Below are 18,485 nucleotides of genomic sequence, written 5' to 3'. Positions count from 1 at the left end.
GCTGCGATTGGCTGATCCAAGCACCGCATCCAATCGCAGAGGAGCAACCGCATGCGAACGTTAAATCCTGAGCAATCGCTGCGTGGTGGGCGGGGCTTGTCGGAAAGCGGGTGGTGATCAGGGATGGGCACGAGACGACTCTTAAACGCGGGAGTCGCCAGGATGCCCACTTCGTTCGATGGACTTCACCTTCGGTAGCTGAGAGGGGGGATACCGCGGAAAACCGAGGGAAACGGGTCGAAATTGGCACTTATGATGTTAAAAGGAGCACTTTTCTTTAGTAAAAGGACTCTTCTCCGTCATTTAAAGTGAGAAAAAGAAAGTTCATGACCGACCAGACACCCCAGAGAGGAGCTAGCTAGAGCCAAACGACCGTTAACTTTACCTCAGACACGGAGGCGGCGTTTGTCATTTTTAGCTAGCTAGCTAATAAAACACAGGTGAGGTTTTGGGGGGAACCGTGCGACCATGGCTGGGTGTTGCATGTCAGCTGAGGAGAAAGAGTGTCAGAGGATTAATCAGGAGATAGACAAGCAGCTTCGACGAGACAAGAAAGACTCGAGGAGAGAGCTGAAGCTGCTGCTGTTAGGTAAGTGAAGGCACTTAGGCTAGCTGGCTAGCTTTGGGGTAACGTTAAAGGGGGGGGGGGGGGGGGGTACTTCAAGTATCAAGGCTACCATAAGGATCCCATAAGGAGTAGTGTTAGCTAGCTAACCAGCTATTAGTTAAATAGGAAAAAGTAGCTAGCTAACATTACTTATTAAATATGTGTATAACAATTAGCTATATTTGCTAAATACTATTTAATAAGCCTCTCAGATCAGTAGGCACTGTATTGGACAGTAGATAACAGTGAAGAGTGAGGTTCTTCAGATAGATAGGGTAAGTTTTAAGCATTGACACCATCAGATTGTGCTAGATTTGCACTCCAGATTTGACCCCCCCCTCCTTAAGCACTTTTAAATGGTATGTATAGACCCACAGCACTAGATCAGGGTCTAAATGGTTCTTTGCCTGGTTAAATAGATTTTTATATATAAGGGAAGATGGTAGATGTAGATGGTTCTTTATATAACCCTAAACAAAAAAGGGTGCCACATAGCACTGTACAGTCTTACGCTGTTATTAAGCAGTTATTGTATTAAGGATTGTACTGCAGGTAGTAGTACATAATAAGCAGGCCCACAATGAAGACCATCAGACCTCCATCCACTTCCTCTTTGCCTCGAAAACGAGAGCAGGGAGAAAAGCACGCTCCCTGTAAGTAGATGTAAGTAAAAAGCGTAGTGCACCGAAACACCGTCATCATACTGAGTCGAATTATGAATTCTGTCAATCAGCACACCCCCTATTTTTCGCCAATTGTAGCTGAGATGAGGTTGCTGGCAGACTTGTAAAGAAACTAGATTCAGGTAACTTTTTTAATGAAGAGGATCAAGTCCTAGAAGAACACAAAAAGACCGTGCCTGGCTGCATTCTGTGTGTGTGTCTATGTGTGTGTGTCTGTGTGTGTTTCTGTGTGGCTTATGGCGACCATAGCACCGTTGGGTGAACTCTAGTTTCTGGCAGCACAGCCACCATGACTTCTCTGTCCATGCAAACGCATGCAAAGCAGAAGCTCCGGTCATGAATGAGCTCTAAGCAAACTTTCCTCAACAGCACACAGACTTATACGACTGAGGCAACTGCCCACCTATCTCCGCGTGTGTCTTTTTCTCTCGTAGGTGGAACAAGGAAAGTTAAACTCACAGATTTGAATACAATCCACTCATGACTTTGTGACTTTGTGATTTAAAGTTTGACATACCCTGTGTCCTTTTACCTCCCCTTATCTATCTGGTCTGAATGGCCTAAGCTCTTATGTGTGGTATAGGGAGGACTTGCTTTAGCTATATGAAGATGATCCCAATTGCCGTGTCATCAACCCCACACACCCTGGCACGGTGATGTTCAGAGCGCACGAGTCCGATTAAAAAGTCCCCGTGGATTCATTATCCCACCTATTGACCACATTAGCGTTCCTCGAGGGACTCGGCCCAAGCGGAAAAAGGTTGAATCTCCAGCCTGAAAACAATAGGTTGCCGTTTAAGTGCAGAATTATCTTCCCGGATGAATAGAGGAAGTTAAAATACAACAGCAGTTTTGAATTAGACCTTAGAGTAAAACTTTAAAACGTATCATCCACCGAACCACACGTTACATATTAGTTTCACAGCATTTCCGAATTTCCGAATTATTTACAGTAGGTACTGAATTATTTATTTTAGATACTGAATTATTAATAGTAGATTCAGAGACAACTAGTGTAGATAAAAAAAGAAACAATGCTGGTTGACTTTGTTGTGAAGACTGAGATGTTAATGTTGGTAAATTGTCAAAATGTTACTGTGTTACTGGGCACAACACCATTGTTATACCCAGTCAAATCATGAACTCTACTAAGTGTCAGTATGTTCTATGCAAAATCATAGGTTGCCCCTGGCTCCACCAGTTATTATTTCTATTAAAGGGCCAACATGATACATTTTTCTTAAAGTTTCAAAACATACCATTAGATCCTAGATCATATGAAAACTAAGTTGCAAAAACAGCATGATGACAGCACATTTGTCCACCTATTTAGCCCACGGCAGGTTAGCCCTGGCCACTCACACTAAAGCTATAATGAGTGTATTCTATATCTTAAAGACACAGTAACCAACAAAAAGGGCCTGTTTACATCTGGCATTAACATGCGTTTTGTATCTAGGTGGTATCTGGATCTACTTTGATCGGATTCTGTTTACACTTGTCATTAAAATGCGTCCCCAGTGTGACCAGATGAGATCTAATTTTACTTTCCTATGTAAACTAAAAAAAACTACATGAGCGTGCACATTGTTTCCGTTTTACTTCCTGTAAACAACGGTTTCTCATTTAAATTTTGACTCCCTGAACGATGGGGGGTCTACAATCGCATTCCTGTAACGACTCTTAAAAAAACACAAGGAGAAGTTATTATTACTCCTAGTGATGTTTTTGACAGACGTGTTTCTGCTTGCCTGACAAAATCCGATCACAAAAGACGCAGGCCGTTTACACTTAGATTAAATATGGACAGGATCCGTCTCTGACCACCTTTGGTGGTTTGAGTGATCTGATCGTACTCCAACCACAGTGCATCTTTACACCTGGCCTTTCATGCAGACAAGTAAAATGCAGACAAGAATGTGAGCTCACCATCATACGATGCAACCAGCGCTGGGATGTGATGAACAGCAACTGCATCTTTTTTAACTGCATCTAAGGCAACAGCACGGTACAGCTAAACACGCTTGAAGCACAAACTGCCAATTCTGTTACACCACCTAACAGGCGCTCACATTGACTAACTTTACACTGAGTGATGAGGAGGAGAGAGAGCTCATACTACCCACCCAGCAAGAGCGAGGCCAGTTGTGCTTTTTTGGGACTTACAGCAACAGATAACTGTGGCATCTCCCAATGAACGATAGGGCCAGCGCTTAGACGGATGTGCCACTCAGGAGCCTCTGTGACAAATTTCTGAATGAAAAATGGTAACAGGTATGGCCTCTGGGCTAACTGAAAGTTTTCATGGGAATTGGGCATAGGAGGAAGGTGAAGCAAGATATTCTTTGTTCAAATATTTTTCCCGGCTGCTGGTGATAAATAAATCTAAATCAGGAGATGTTATAGAGGTGGGAAAGTCATTACATTTTGAGAAAAGGTCTTTGTTTTTTTTAAATGCTTTGGAGTGATGAATCGTGTTTCATATGATAATAGACGTGAACTAACAAGGAAGAACAGGTCAGTTCTGATTTCAGTTTGACTCTGATAGAGTGCTTTGTTTGAATATGAGTACACTAAGTACACACAGAACACAGACATCTGGATTATATTCAGTGACTTGAAGGAAGGTTATTGGTTGGTCACACTAAATTACAATTAAACACCCATAATCACACCCTTCCTTGTGGGCTAAAACACTAGAATGCATTCACAGTCCAGTCATGAAAAACGTACTTGAGTAAACAGGAAATACTTCTTGTTCTTCCAACAGGAAATGTGATAGACCTCATATCTACCTAAATCTGTGGTCTAAACATGTACATGTACAGTAGGTCAGTGTTCAAGCAGGAATGCATTAGCTTAATGTAGCTTCAAATATAATTATTAATATTTGCTTACATATGCTCATGCTGTCCTCTGAGCATATGTAAGCAGTTCACATTGCCTGAGTGAATGTGGAGAGTTTACTGACCCCACAGAACCTTCTGCAAGAGCTCCTGACTTCAGCTGCCAAATGGACTCATTCAAATCTGGTCATTTTCATTTGTGCGAAGCATCCCCAGTGTGGAAATTGGAAATTCACAGAATGCTAATTCATGCAAAGAAAGAGAGCAAGAACAAAGTCCACCTAAAGAGATTTCAATGTCAAATAACATAAATTTGTATTGTTGGGCAGTAGTTAACACACTGAAACGTGTTTCACTTATTAAAATGACTTTAAACATGTAGTGTTACGTCTCATAAAGTTAACAAATTGCCTCATACTGCTTTACTTTTGTTTTTCAGACTTATAATATTGTTTTTATCTTTCATTGGCTCGGCTGAGGTCTTTACGTTCTCAAACAGCTAAATCAGACTCTAAAGTTGACTAAAAACCTAGAATCAAGACTAGATGCTGAACGCTCTCTGTTACCTGCACTAATGAAGTAATTGAACATACCTAAATAATCATAAACACAGGTAGTGTACGCTTGATTGAATTTGTAATACTGCTTCCAGTAAAGCAGCACATCTACAGGCACACCTTCAGGCGCATATACACACCAACCAACACACAATTTGTTTAACAAATAGCACAGGCTAGCCGACCTCAAGTAGGATGGTCTTTGTCACTACTCTGTCACCACTTTTTTTGAAGCACTGATGGTGTCTTTTGAAGCACTGATGGTGTCTCATGATTTTGGACATACTTAGCTGAAGTCTCTTTAATGAGGGTTATAATGGGGTTATTATTATGAGGGTTATAATGCAGTCTTTGCCATTGGGGAGGCTTATATTGTGTGATGTGGTTATGACAGGTTATTATTTTTCACACTGTTTAAATATTTAGAGCATGTAATATGGCTATGTGATCCATAAAGAGAGTTAAATGTGTGTTAGAAGAGAATGGGAGGGAGAGGGATACATAAAGTGAAAGAAGATGTTGGGGGTTTTGTATGTAAATACATGTGGTTTTTAAGATACATGTGGTTTATAGGAGTTTGGGTGGTGACTAATAATGATATACAGCACTTTACTGTCAGTGTCTTTAGATATCGAAACAGTCAAATATGTTTACTTTCTCCTCAAGTAATTTTAGTACCTGATACGACTGTATAAAACAAGAGCACATCTTTTCATTCAAATAAATATTGGTTATTCTTTCACAGCTGAAGGATAGCTTGCCCTTGTTCTAACATAGCCTGGCACCATGCAAATTGGACAGCAGAAGAAATGCAGTACTTGGTCCCAATCAATCAGACCACAGCTCAGTAGCTGAAAAAACTAGATAGCACTGGTCTAGTGAAGGTACTGGTATCAGGCCAAGACAGACTAGTGGTAGTGTTTGTTTTGAGTTTGAACACAGATGTCTTACATGATACAATAATTCACAAGCCTTGAAATTACTAGATACTAACACAATTGGAAATGTTGAATTTGATACAATACTGTCTTGATTTAGGAAAAATAAGGAGTGGCTGAAAATATGCCTTATGTTAACACGCTCATGTTTCCATTTACAGTTATTACAGTGTTCAGCATTATAAAAGGACAATAAAACAAAAGCTGTGTCCTAATTAAAGCTCTAGCCAAAAGCAACTATGCCCTAAGCTAACATGCTTGTCACAGTACAACAATACAATCCGACATGCTGCAGTACCACTTGATACAGTGCACACGCCTGTTGGATACTCAAGTTTTTAGTTGTTGGAAAGGAAACGCTGTTTTGTGACATCTCTAGCAGAAACCTTCTCAAGCTGTCCTCCTGGCTGACTGCCGTTTCGTGGCTGCGGTAGCAGTAAAACTGCACTCCATGTTCACAGCCAGGGCAGAAACAGATGTCCTTCCAGGCCTTCTCTTTAAACAAGACATCAGTGAAGCACATCCCCCTCTCTGCTTCCTTCTCTCCTCTCTCCCATGTTTTTGACCCAGCCTCTTTTTTACGGTTTCTCCTGTGTTTATGGCTTTGTTATAGCAGTCTAGTTTTGTTATCACAGGCTGTTTATTTGGTTTCGAGCTATTTTCATAAAATGATCAACTTGAATAATATTTCATGTTTATTTTCATGTTCTGCCGTTACTCCTGCAGTTGTTGGGGTTATTAAAAATATGTTCTCTTATCAAGAATTCTAATTGTGGTGATGAAATGAGGACTGAGTGTGCTGTAATTATTTGTTGTTTATGTGTAGTTTGCCAGTTCTAGCCTGACTTGATGTTATGTCAGTGCTGGGAGGTATAAGTAAAAATCAATATCACTGTATTTTCCAAATAGATCATATTACGTTTCAAGTGATAATTAAGTTTGCAGTAATAAAGTTAAGGAAATTAGGAATTAGTATGCTGAAACAGTGACATACAGTTCTTCATTGCTGGTTTAGATCTCATTCACAATCTTAGATATTTTATAACTGTCAGCCAGACAGGAACTATACTCCTACCAAGGACACATCGTTTTTATCGATTGTATTATGAATTGTTTGTTTACAACAATCTGAGACATCCAGCAAGTGATATACATTTTAAGTAACTGTCAGATCTTGTATATTATTCATATTAATCTATCAAAATTGAATAAAAAAACTTACTTATACTGTCAATTGTGCCACTGCTATTTCTGTGGTAATTATAGAATTATATGATCTGTTAATGTTTCTAAAACTGAAAATAGCAGTATATTGCCATATGATGGTTTGTCAATATCATGGTATACCAGTATAGACAATACATCACCCAGCACTGTAATGTTTATTCATTGTGCTGCAAGCTCAGAGAGCCTTGCAAGCACTAGTGCAGCCCATGGTGTATAAACAGATGTAACCTGACGAACTGCAAGTTCACTCAGCTTAACATAATCATTTCAGTCATGTCATTGTAATGACTGCAGCCAAACTGCTGGAGAGAACCACTGTTTGTTCTTCTCCAGGGAAAAATATATACACAGGAGAAGTGGGCTAGATAGAAGCAGCCCGCTGTCATGTATCCCCTTCATTCAAAGGCTCCAAAGAAACAAAAGGTTGAAGTCGTTGGTTACTGTACAGTAGTCTTTAAATGTTTCTTCACTTTAGGAAAACCAACAAACACGCCAGATGGATTTCTTCTTGTTTTCAGCTCTTAAATATAACATGCCTTATACAGTACTGAAGTACAGAGTTTCAAAACATGAAACTACCAGGTTGTACCTGTTTCTGTCTCATTCTCAGGCACAGGGGAGAGTGGAAAGAGCACGTTCATTAAACAGATGCGCATCATTCATGGCTCGGGCTACACTGAAGAGGACAGAAAAAGCTTTACAAAGCTTGTGTACCAGAACATTGTTACTGCCATGCAGTCCATGATTAGAGCTATGGAGATGCTGAAGATACCACTGACCAATCCAGACAATCAGGTACCACACATACACACCGTTGAGTGCAGCATTGATAATTAACATTTGATGGAAATATCGTCAGTGTACTTTGTAAAATGTATTGGAGATATTTAAAAAGCACTGATATACATTGAAATCATTTGACTACAGTTATTATATTGGTAGATTTTTTTTAACCTGTCTTCATAACACTAAAAAGTACAGTTTAAATATGACATTATCAGATTATATATATTATGTAAACAAGCATGGTCATGGTGTGTTCTTTTTAGGGAGACTGTAGCAGTATGCTTTTTACTTTGACTTTTATTGTTACATTAACCATCCCTCTCCTCCAGCAAAAATAGTCAACAGCCTTTATATTTTGGAATGTAAGCACATTGACCCCTTCCTTATTCATTGTTTTCAGTACTCCGGTCTGGTCTGACAGTACACTTTCCTTGGTCCCCTGGGACATACCCAAATACTGAATGGCTGTCTTAATCCAGTGTGCCTGTGTGTGTCTGTAGACTCATGCTAATTTGTTGAACGAGTTGGAGGTTGATAAGGTGATGGAGTTGGACCAAAACTACGTGGAGGCCGTCCGCAGTCTCTGGAGCGACCAAGGCATTCAGGAATGTTACGACCGCCGTCGAGAATATCAACTGTCTGACTCTGCCAAATAGTAAGTCATGTATTAGTAAATATTATACAGTTCAGTTATTACTCTGATCTTGATGGAGTACATTTAGTACCACAAGAGTTTAAAAGAAACAACAGAAAATATTAACACACATCACAACAACTTATCTGACTGTGTTTGTGTCATGATCCAAAGTTACCTGAGTGACTTGGAGCGGATTTCAGTCCCAACATATGTGCCCACTGAGCAGGACATCCTGAGGGTACGAGTTCCCACCACAGGCATCATTGAATATCCATTCGACCTAGAAAACGTAATTTTCAGGTAGGTGCATAAATGGCTCAAATGGCAGTAAAATTTAAAAAGGTGGTCTTCGACTATTGGAATCACAGTGTTTATGATGGAATTAGGATGGTGGATGTGGGAGGCCAGAGGTCAGAGCGTAGAAAGTGGATCCACTGCTTTGAGAATGTGACCTCCATAATCTTCCTGGTGGCACTGAGCGAGTATGACCAAGTCCTCGCAGAGTGTGACAATGAGGTCAGTTCATCCAAACAACTCCCCTGTACACTATCAACAGTACCGTCTCCTGTTAAGAATTATTGTAATGCAGAGAGGTTGAACTGAGTAATGGTGTTGTGCTAATTTGTGCACTTGTATCTTCTGGTTCCCAGAACCGTATGGAGGAGAGTAAAGCTCTGTTTAAGACCATCATCACATATCCATGGTTCCAGCAGTCCTCCGTCATTCTCTTCCTCAATAAGACAGATATTCTGAAGGAGAAGATCAGCTATTCCCACCTCGCCAACTACTTCCCAGAGTTTACAGGTATTGATAACTAGTTTATGGGTTGGTTTAGCGAGTTGGTTTAGTAAGTATTCATAGTGTTGGGCTTTCAGTGCAAGATTACTCTAATGATTTTGGGGGAAAACACCGTTTGTTGTATATGATTAAATAGAAATGCACAACAATATCTGATGCATCACTTTGAACTACTTCCCTAAATTAACTGCATTGTATTAATTTGACCACATTTAATAATAAAGGTTATATTTCTGTACTATGACAACCCAGGTACATGTAGCCCTAATTTATACAGTTTGTAAATATTTAGGTATTGACATTTCAGATACAGACAGTATGTATCACACATGAAAATGCCAGATAATAACATCAGCGCTCAACTTCATGTGTGAGCACCCCTAATTTTAATAAAATAACTTCATTACTAGACTATAATTGATTTGTAGATCGGTTTCAGTCTTTACCTTAAAATATATCTCGAGAAAGGCGTTTTTAATTATATTTAGAAACACTGCAGATGGTCCCGCTTTTAATACACATGGCACACTTATTGCCACCTGAACAGTGTGCTGTACCTAAATGATAAGAATTGACCTAAATATTCTGTGGCTGAGTGAGTGAATGTTGTGATTGGTAGGTTAAAACAAAACTGTGAGAACAACCAGATGTTTGAGATGAACAGATCGCTGTAAAATAAGATACATATTAATCACTTTTTTGTCTGTATCCAGGTCCTCAGAACGATGCTAAAGCAGCACAGGACTTTATTTTGAAGATGTACCAGGAGCAGAACCCAGACAGAGAGAAGACCATCTATTCCCACTTCACCTGCGCTACCGACACAGAGAACATCCGCTTTGTTTTTGCTGCAGTGAAGGACACCATCCTTAGACACAACCTGAAAGAATTCAATCTAGTCTAAACCAATGTTTGCACCTTCACTGTAGAACTAAGCCATAATCCAGCCATTGCTCTTTGACCCTGCAGAGCTGTCTCCACATATTCTTTCACTTTCTCTGAAGCATCTAGAAGCAAAGAAGAACTCAAGGGCCATCTGGATCCTGGTCATCAAGAAATGCCTGGTAATGATCGTTTGAGTTCACACTTCACTGTGGCCTTTTACTCTGTGTGAACAAGCATTCTCTCTCTGGATACTCTTTTGATCCTTCTAGAAGACACTAGATAATTCAGAATATAGTTTCTAGTGAGATGTGCGTTTCCTCTGGAAGTAGTGGTGATTAGAAAAAGCAGGGAGCATTACATTTAGGACTTTATGAATGTATTAGGAAAGTAATCCTCCCATCCCCTAAGAATGGTACATGCAAAGGAATGGTAATTGCTAAATGTGAACAATTGTGGTTGTTTAAACTGAAAAGAGAAGTTTACATTTGTTGAAATATAAACGTTTAAACCAACTTTAGAGACGAATACACTCTTGATGTGCCCTAACTAAGTTGCACTTGACTTACAGTGATGATGCCTACTATTTATATTAGTTACATAAGTGAAATGATAATGTGGATTTAAATAAAATACTAATTTACTCCTTTTTCTTTTTATTTAACCATATTTATAAGTAACGGAGCCAAACGGTAATTTAGACATATTACCTTTAAACTACATGGAAAAATCATTTGAGAATTTATCAAACTATTTTTGGTACGACTTTAGAAATATAAAACCATATTTATGATGTGCTTTTATGAATTATACCGATTTCTTTTTTGGTGTATAAAATCATGTATAGTTAATGGAATGTGTGTGATTATATTTGCTTACACAAAGTGTAAACGGATTTAAAGATTGTATTTAAACTGAATGATTTCACTTCAGATTTAATAATAAAAAAACAAAAAAACAAAACTTTTTGGTGTGTGTTACCCTTGAAGCACTGTGGTAGGCAAAGTTCATCAAAATACATTTATTCAATAGGCATACTCAGTTAAAAATGACAGAAAAAACATTGAAATCAAATCCAGTGAATCCGTTTTGCCTTATTACCAGTGCAGTAACCGACACATATTTAAGAAAACAATTCAACATTAGCTCCACTGAAAGGCCAATTATTATTGCATATTTGTGGCATTCATCCCTCATGTATCATTGTTAAAGGTATAGTATATCAGTATACAAGCTGCATAGAAAGGCAGAGAATAAATTAACAGTAAGTACCAAAGCCACTAAATATTTACAGTACAATACTGTTGAGAAGCTGTAAACAGTGAAATGCAATGCATTGGCCAACAGAAAGATTTTCATGCAAAAGCCACAAGTACAAAAATATTCATGTTCTCTTCGAGAGTTTAGCCAACCAACCAATCTGCTTTTAGACATTCTTGGTCATCTTAAGTGTTTCTCCTATGTTCCCCATGAATACATACATATATAGATATATAAATTACATAAATTGGTCTTCATTTTTCTTTTCCACAAATAAAATCTGAGACTTTGTACAGGGTGATTTGAAAGGAGCAATAAGTAATAAGTAGTGCTGTATAATAAAATGCTGAAACTGTACGATAAATGAATATTCCTGAACCATATCGGAGGAAATGTCACATGGAGTTTAGATATTCAGTGAGCTCAACAAAGAGATCTGCATCTTTACACTCCTAAAAATGAAGGTGCTTCAAATAGTTCTTTGAGAGCTGCCACAGAAGAACTGAGTTTCTAATATTCATATTCTTTACACTCTGATATTCTTTATTTCTAGTAAACCATTTATGGAACCAAAACAGGATCCTCTATGACCGCTTAAAGAAGCATCTGAAGCACCTTCATTTTTAGTGTTCTATACCAGATATATAAAATATAAAACTTATTGTTCCTTTGCAGTATTTCTCAGCCATGCCAGTAAACCATGAAAGCATAAATGAATATTCTTTCTTGTCCTCAAATCTGACATGTCCACTCACAAAATAAAACCTAAGACTTGCTTAAATAAAATGTCAGATTAGTTTTTTTCATATGCAAACAAGGCATTCAGCTCAAAAAATAAATGTGATGGCGAAATGTAAACAATTAAAGAGTATGCGAACACATGCATACCTCTAACAGTCACTGGAACAGATGGTATAACTTGTTTTTTTGTTGTTTTTTGTGACCAACGCACATCCTGTTAAGTATTTAGAGTTGTTTTGCATATAAGTAAAGGCACACGCTAAAGGGGGAGAGGTGGTGTGTGTTTGTGTGTGTGTGTGATCTCAGGTATTCTTAAGGCTAACATCCATACGCTGGAGTTATTTTGGCAGACTTTCCCGGGCATCTTGAAGCTTGGCCAGAACCCACTGTGGAAAACAATAAAAGGTTAGTGTAAGAATTAACAACTTCACTAAGACACTTCAGACAGGCTCTTGAATCACAGTCCAGAGGTTCAGCTTATCCACTCCAGATTACTAAACTTTCTTTATCTCTAAACTGTCTAAGTAACCTTTCTTATACATACTGCTTATTAAAAATGTCCTAATTCCATCCAGTGGAATTTAATTGGGGGATGATGCAGGAATTTTGGGGGGATTTTAATGGATCCAGCTATTTTGTGCCTGATTCATATTGGATCCTTTGTTTTTACCGCTGCCCTACTGTGATTGAGGGGCCACAGCACTCGTACTCGCACTTTTTCAAAAAGTAACAGAGTAGTTCAGATGTCTAAACTGCTTTAGGAGTTTAAACTGTAATATCTACAATTTTTGGGTTTGATGAAGCCCCTTTCCATCAGACTGGGGCATGTAAAAATGTAAGCGTGAGGCTTTTTCTTTTTTGTGCATTTTTACAATTACAAAAGGCTAAAAATGAACCCATACCACAAACATTCAGTTTTTACTGGCAGAAGTAGTTTTAAATCAGCATTGAAGAGCACATTCGAAATTGAGAGATAAGCAGCAAATAGGTATTTTACAGAAGTCTACAAAAAACCCTAAAATAAATCTGTTCAGAGTCTAGACCACTTTACACATAAGAGAAATTAAGTATTTTCACTGCATCATTTTCAGGTAACTGGCTACATGGTGATAGAAGTTGGCCAAATTACATTGCGTTAAGATCATAAACACACAATAAAATGGTTGTTTTGTAGGCTAAAAACATTTTATATAAATTATTGAAATAATTAATAAAATCACTTTATATCATATAAATCATTTTACAAAAAAAATTGTAAAATTTACAAACAATTTGACTTATTTTACAGTAATAATTGGCAGCACATCTTATCCCAATTATCTGTCTCTTTTATTTATGAAAACACAAAGATCAGATCGGTATTACGGTACTCGGATTGGAGGGTAAAATCATTAGATCGGGATATCACTACCACAAATGGTTTACAAAAAAAAAAAAGCTGCAGATGTAGACTGCAAGTAATTCTAAAGACTTTATGTTTACAGTTTGTCAACAGTGGCAGAACTGTTTTCATACCTTGGCTATTTCTGGAGTCTTGAAGTTGATGATCTTTCCAAACTCTTTGGCATGGAACACAGACTTCACTCTTTCCTGTAAAGGAATAACATTACAAGGGCATTCTTTCATTTCAGTTATCAGTTTTTTAACAACTGGAGCTGGAAATGATCTCAAAATGAGCTATAATCTTCGTAAAGGTTGTTTGGCGTGTGTACCTTTGCCTCGATGCGCAGTCGTCTTTCTTCGACAATCATAGGATCTTTGGTGAACTCATCAAACAGATACTGCCACTCGCAAGTCAACTGACCAAAAGTGCCCTTTGTAACAAAAAATATCCCCCTGCAGAGATAGGACAGAGTGGGCTTACAGGTGGAATTAGCCTCCCATTTTACCCTGTATAGCTAAATACCTTGTAATTACACAGTTATTCATTATTCATTCATGCCAAGCTCTGAGCTAACCGCTGTAAGCAAGCTAGCTGTTGCAGCTGCGTACCTTTTCGTGATCATCAGGAAATCCGACTCGTTCACCTTGGCATGAGCGAAATATCTGTACTTTGCAAACCGTCCATTTTCAATTTTCTAAAACAGAAGAAAAAACCTTGTTAAACATGAAGAACGAAAGTACCTGGAATGTCCAGTACAGAATCAGAACGCTTATTTCATAGCAGTACCTATTTAAAACTATTTGGCTTAACAAGATGTGGTGGTGGCGATGGTGGTGAAGATGATGATGATGATGATGGCATAGTTGGATAACCAGAAGGAAACTGAAAACAGGCTGATGATGTGATAAATACTGCAAAGCAATCTTGCATTAAAGATCCCTCAGCAGTAGCATGAATGCATTTAACTGGTACACAAAATCATTGGTAAATTAAAGAAGTGCAGTTCACGGTTGGGGGGGGGCTAAAAATAGAAATGAAAAGGGAGAAAAATGGTAAATGAAGAGACATGCATTTTGAAACGCTTTTATTTGGATGTGGGGAAACAAATGGATAAGGGGAGAGGAGGTATGGATGAAAGTGATGTCTTGGGAACAGAAGAGAAAACAACATATATAACATATATATAATAAAAGTAGTAAAACATAGTAAAATGAAAACAATTTAAAACAAACAACAGAAACAGATAAACACACAGGTGCTGACATTCATATCACAGCTACACTCTTAAAAATAAAGGTGCTACAAAGGTTTCTTTGCAATGCTTGTAATAGAAGCAACTGGTTCAAAACTGAAGGTTCTTCAAACTCACACATCTCCATTACAAGCACGGTTCTTTATGCAACCAAAACTGGCTCAACGTAATCTTCATTTTTGAGAGTGTAGTCTACTGCAGATATTCTCGCTCTGTTTCTTAGTGGCAGTTACACAGCCTGTATCATCATCTAATTGGCACACAAGCGGTCTCATCAATCAACCCTGAAAAATTCAATTCAGACCCCCAAAACACAATGTAAGCAACTTTTCTAGCTGTCCTCACTGTCAGAGCTATCCAATTCAGAGAGGGCCATTCTTTTCTGCAAACACGACAAGAGAGGAGAGAGGAAAGCTACAGTCAGAAGACAGGCTTGTGTTCCACCTTTTAACTGCACTAAGCATCTTTCTCAGCTGTGATGTAATGTTTAATTCTACTCTACTTCTCTAATTCTAGCAGTCATATCAGTTTACCAACATTTTGCCACACATAACACAAAATTAGTTTAGGTAAATCAGTTAATAAATGTAGGGAATTAGTTCATGAATTAAACTGCTTTTTTCCCCTGTATACTTGTACAGTACAATGGACACCGTTCTCTTCAGATATTCCAGCTTGGAAAGCAGAGAGGTTTAAGGTCCTTGCTCAAAAACCAAACAGCGGCAGCTTAGCGGATGTAAGTATCGAACCCACAACCCTGTGATTAATAAACCAGCTAGATAATTACATTAGTCTACTGTCAGTCAGCACTGGAAATTCCTTTATGTCTAGGTTAAAGCTTAATCTGTGTCTGGGAACCTAGTATAAGATGTTAAAGAACTAGTTGAGACTACTTAGGATTCAAGTTAATTGTTCAAATATCAATTAGTTAATTAATTGATGTTAAACAAAACAAACACTTTCCCTTTCAAACTAAACATCGGGCAGTAAACTATCTACTGCAACATCACAGGACATATAGGTACTAGTGACAGGTTTTCTATTTCTACTTTAAATCAAAGAAACTCTACGTACACAAGTTTGTAGACACCCTTGCTCAATCAAATGTTTTCCTAAAATCAAGGATACTAAAAGGGAGTTTGTCCCTGCATGGTGCTCCATCCAATAAGTTTGGGATGAATTGAGAATTTGGGGATGATAATCCTGACCTCACTAAAGCTCTTGTTGCCGAATGCAGCCGAATCCTCATGGCAATGCCTCCTTCTCTACAGTAGAGACAGTGACTCTACTCTACCTTTTTTTTTTTTTTAATACCCTTTTCAAAGGAAACAAAGTGTGAATGAGCAGGCGTCCCAATACTTTTGTCCATGTAGTGTAGCTTTAACACACAAATTTGACTGCATGGGCCCGGGGGTTACCTGCAAGTTAGAAATGAGCACGTTACCTGTAACATCTGGCTGCCGATGCCCTCTCTCTCCTTATACGGTCTGATGACACCATCCTCGTGAATGAATCGCGGTGGTCGCAAACTCTCCACATCCTGAGACGTTTCTGCAGCTCTGAATGAACAGACCATATTCTGTCATACATCTCCAATGTATGTATGATCTTTCCGAATGCGCTGACCTCCATGAACATGCATGAACATTTAAAGGACAGTAAGTAATGCGCACAAACAAAAATACCTTTTAATTCCCTGGAAGGTACTACTGGCCATGTCAATGATGCCCCCTGTTGGTCGAGTTACGGCTCCTACAAGCCCTTTTCCAACACCCTTAAAGAATCCGGCCGCTCCCTCCTTTTGAGCACCTAAACATACGTACATACGTGCACACACACAGGCAGTATTTGATTATGCAAAAAGTTGGAAATCAGGATTTTATCACTACGCTGGATAACTTCTACCAATAAGAATATCCCTTAGACCTTGTTATGTGTATCTAGGTTTCCAACATCTCAATCTGATACCATGTGACATCATGTACCTGCACCGATTTTCCACATTCAGCTTACCTTTGATAGGCTTGGTTACAATGCCTGTGATGCCACTCACAAACCCCTGTGTGGAGACACGGATAAGACAGTTATGAAAATATCCATTCTCATACTCTCAGAATGCCAAAACGTTAGTACATCCATATGATAGATGTTTTATAGCTCTGTCATGGAAACAGCTCGAAGTTCTACAAACTTGGTAGCTTGATAAATGAGATAATTTTCACTTGGAAGCTCGGAAGAGTGTTACGCACAGAGACGAGTCCTTTCCCTCCTCTGGTCAGCCCCTCTTTTAGTCCACTGGGCTGTTTGTTCATGGCTTCTCTCCTTTTCTGCTGATACTCTTCGTCCATTGTCATGGCAGCCACGCCTTTGGCCATTGCACCTGTGATGCGAGAAGCTGCTCCTGCTAGACCTCCTGAGAAGCAGGACGAAGAGGTGCACAGGAATTCAGGATCACGTGTTGGCTTATACTTTTAGATCAAAATATCTCCAAGAACTTCTGAGCTGTCTAGAACTTCGATCAGCCACAACATTAACACCACCTGCCTAATTCTGAGTAGGTCCATAACAGATCTGACCATTCTGGCAAGGACTCCACAAGCCCTCTGATGGTGTCCTGTGGTATCTGCACCAATATGGTAGCAGTGGATTGGTTAAGTCTTGTAAGGTGTGAGGTGAGACCTTTATGAATCTCATCAGAGGCGCCTTTCACATGCCCCATGACCCGTCGCGAGTTGTCCTTTTTCGGACCATTTTTGGGAGGTACTGACCACTGCACACCAGTGCAAAAAAACCCCACAAGACCTGCCTGAAGTTCTAACACAGCCAGTTTGGCCTCAAGTGGCTCATTTGTCCTGCTTTTAACACCTCCATCACCTTCAAGACCTGACTGTTCACTTACTGCCTTGACAGATGCCACAGTAGATGAAGACAATCAATGTTTTTCACTTCAGCTGTCAGTGGTACTAATGTTACGGCTAATCAGTGTATTTACGTGAGAAACTACAGCCTCTTACCTACGGCACCTCCAACCAGAGCCTTTACACCTAGAGCCATGCCCTCCATAAACTCCTCAGGGCCTTGAATAGCTCCCTGAGGAAGACAAACACAAAGAGGCGTTAACCAGAGATATTCATGACGATCTGAAGCAGTCATCAACCATCAACTCTGACATATACAGTTTGCCAAAAGAAGTACGGCGAGTGTCCGACCTGATAAGGCTCATAGAAGAAGGCTTCCACTCCCTCTGATAAACCCCGGATCAGCCCAAACGGGTTACCAAGGACGTCCAGACCCAGCACCAGCACGTACATCTGCTTGATAGCCTGGATGAAAAACACACACAGCCTCAGTTTAATGTATACAATTTTCCTCTCGTTCCAAATACAGCTGATCAGCCAGGGTTGCCTCTTCTTGAAGAGAAACCGATAAGCTGCTAATCTATTGGTAGCGATGAGCTTCTGTAACTCCATATCAAACATGCTATGGCTTACTGACTACATTTGGGACAAGTATTGATAAGAATGCCACCTGTGTTGTAAATGTGAGAAGTGGGAGGTTAAAAGATCACCTGTTTGGAGTAATGGCGGATGACCTCCCACTGCAACTGCTGGGTGGTTTGGAACCGGAAGGTCAGCTCAAAGAAAGCCAGCCTGAAAAAAACAAAAAAAAAACAAAAGAACAACCCACATTTAAAGATGAATATAATGTGGTACTATAAAAAAACAGAAGCCTGCAAAAAACCCAACTGGCCACCAGAGGGAAGCTAACACTGAAGTTTAGTTTTGTGGTTTTCTGGGTGGTGAGAGGCTGCCTCTGACCATGTGTGAAATCCAGGCGCAACCGCAGTGTGAGACAACAGGAAAATGTACAGCTACACTTTACCACAC

General features: G+C 39.3%; 2 protein-coding genes across 6 annotated transcripts in view; one reads left to right on the top strand and one right to left on the bottom strand.

Moving 5' to 3' along the window:
• The first annotated feature begins 136 nt into the window (after window positions 1–136).
• Window positions 137–10,695, top strand: gna14a (guanine nucleotide binding protein (G protein), alpha 14a). The gene is made up of 7 exons (XM_072682400.1): window positions 137–589; window positions 7,469–7,653; window positions 8,145–8,299; window positions 8,453–8,581; window positions 8,668–8,797; window positions 8,932–9,085; window positions 9,793–10,695. Exons 1-7 carry the CDS (start codon window positions 469–471, stop codon window positions 9,981–9,983), a joined length of 1,065 nt encoding a protein of 354 aa, XP_072538501.1. The 5' UTR covers window positions 137–468; the 3' UTR covers window positions 9,984–10,695.
• Window positions 10,696–10,967: 272 nt separating this feature from the next.
• vps13a (vacuolar protein sorting 13 homolog A) overlaps window positions 10,968–18,485 on the bottom strand; it is a 47,593-nt gene continuing 40,075 nt past the window's right edge. For all 5 annotated transcript variants that reach the window (XM_072682394.1, XM_072682395.1, XM_072682396.1 and 2 more), the window contains 11 exons: window positions 18,167–18,248; window positions 17,808–17,921; window positions 17,613–17,688; window positions 16,848–17,011; window positions 16,612–16,657; window positions 16,284–16,407; window positions 16,043–16,157; window positions 13,955–14,040; window positions 13,675–13,798; window positions 13,478–13,552; window positions 10,968–12,348 (listed from right to left, as the gene is read on the bottom strand). In XM_072682394.1, coding sequence (XP_072538495.1) covers window positions 12,301–12,348; window positions 13,478–13,552; window positions 13,675–13,798; window positions 13,955–14,040; window positions 16,043–16,157; window positions 16,284–16,407; window positions 16,612–16,657; window positions 16,848–17,011; window positions 17,613–17,688; window positions 17,808–17,921; window positions 18,167–18,248 — 1,054 coding nt within the window. In that variant the 3' untranslated portion in view covers window positions 10,968–12,300. The remainder of the gene's footprint in view (window positions 12,349–13,477; window positions 13,553–13,674; window positions 13,799–13,954; window positions 14,041–16,042; window positions 16,158–16,283; window positions 16,408–16,611; window positions 16,658–16,847; window positions 17,012–17,612; window positions 17,689–17,807; window positions 17,922–18,166; window positions 18,249–18,485) is intronic.

Source organism: Salminus brasiliensis, chromosome 6 (assembly GCF_030463535.1).
Source record: "Salminus brasiliensis chromosome 6, fSalBra1.hap2, whole genome shotgun sequence".
NCBI classification, from domain to species: Eukaryota; Metazoa; Chordata; class Actinopteri; order Characiformes; family Bryconidae; genus Salminus; species Salminus brasiliensis.
Note: the sequence above shows the minus strand (reverse complement) of the source record. Positions and strands in the feature narration are given on the sequence as shown.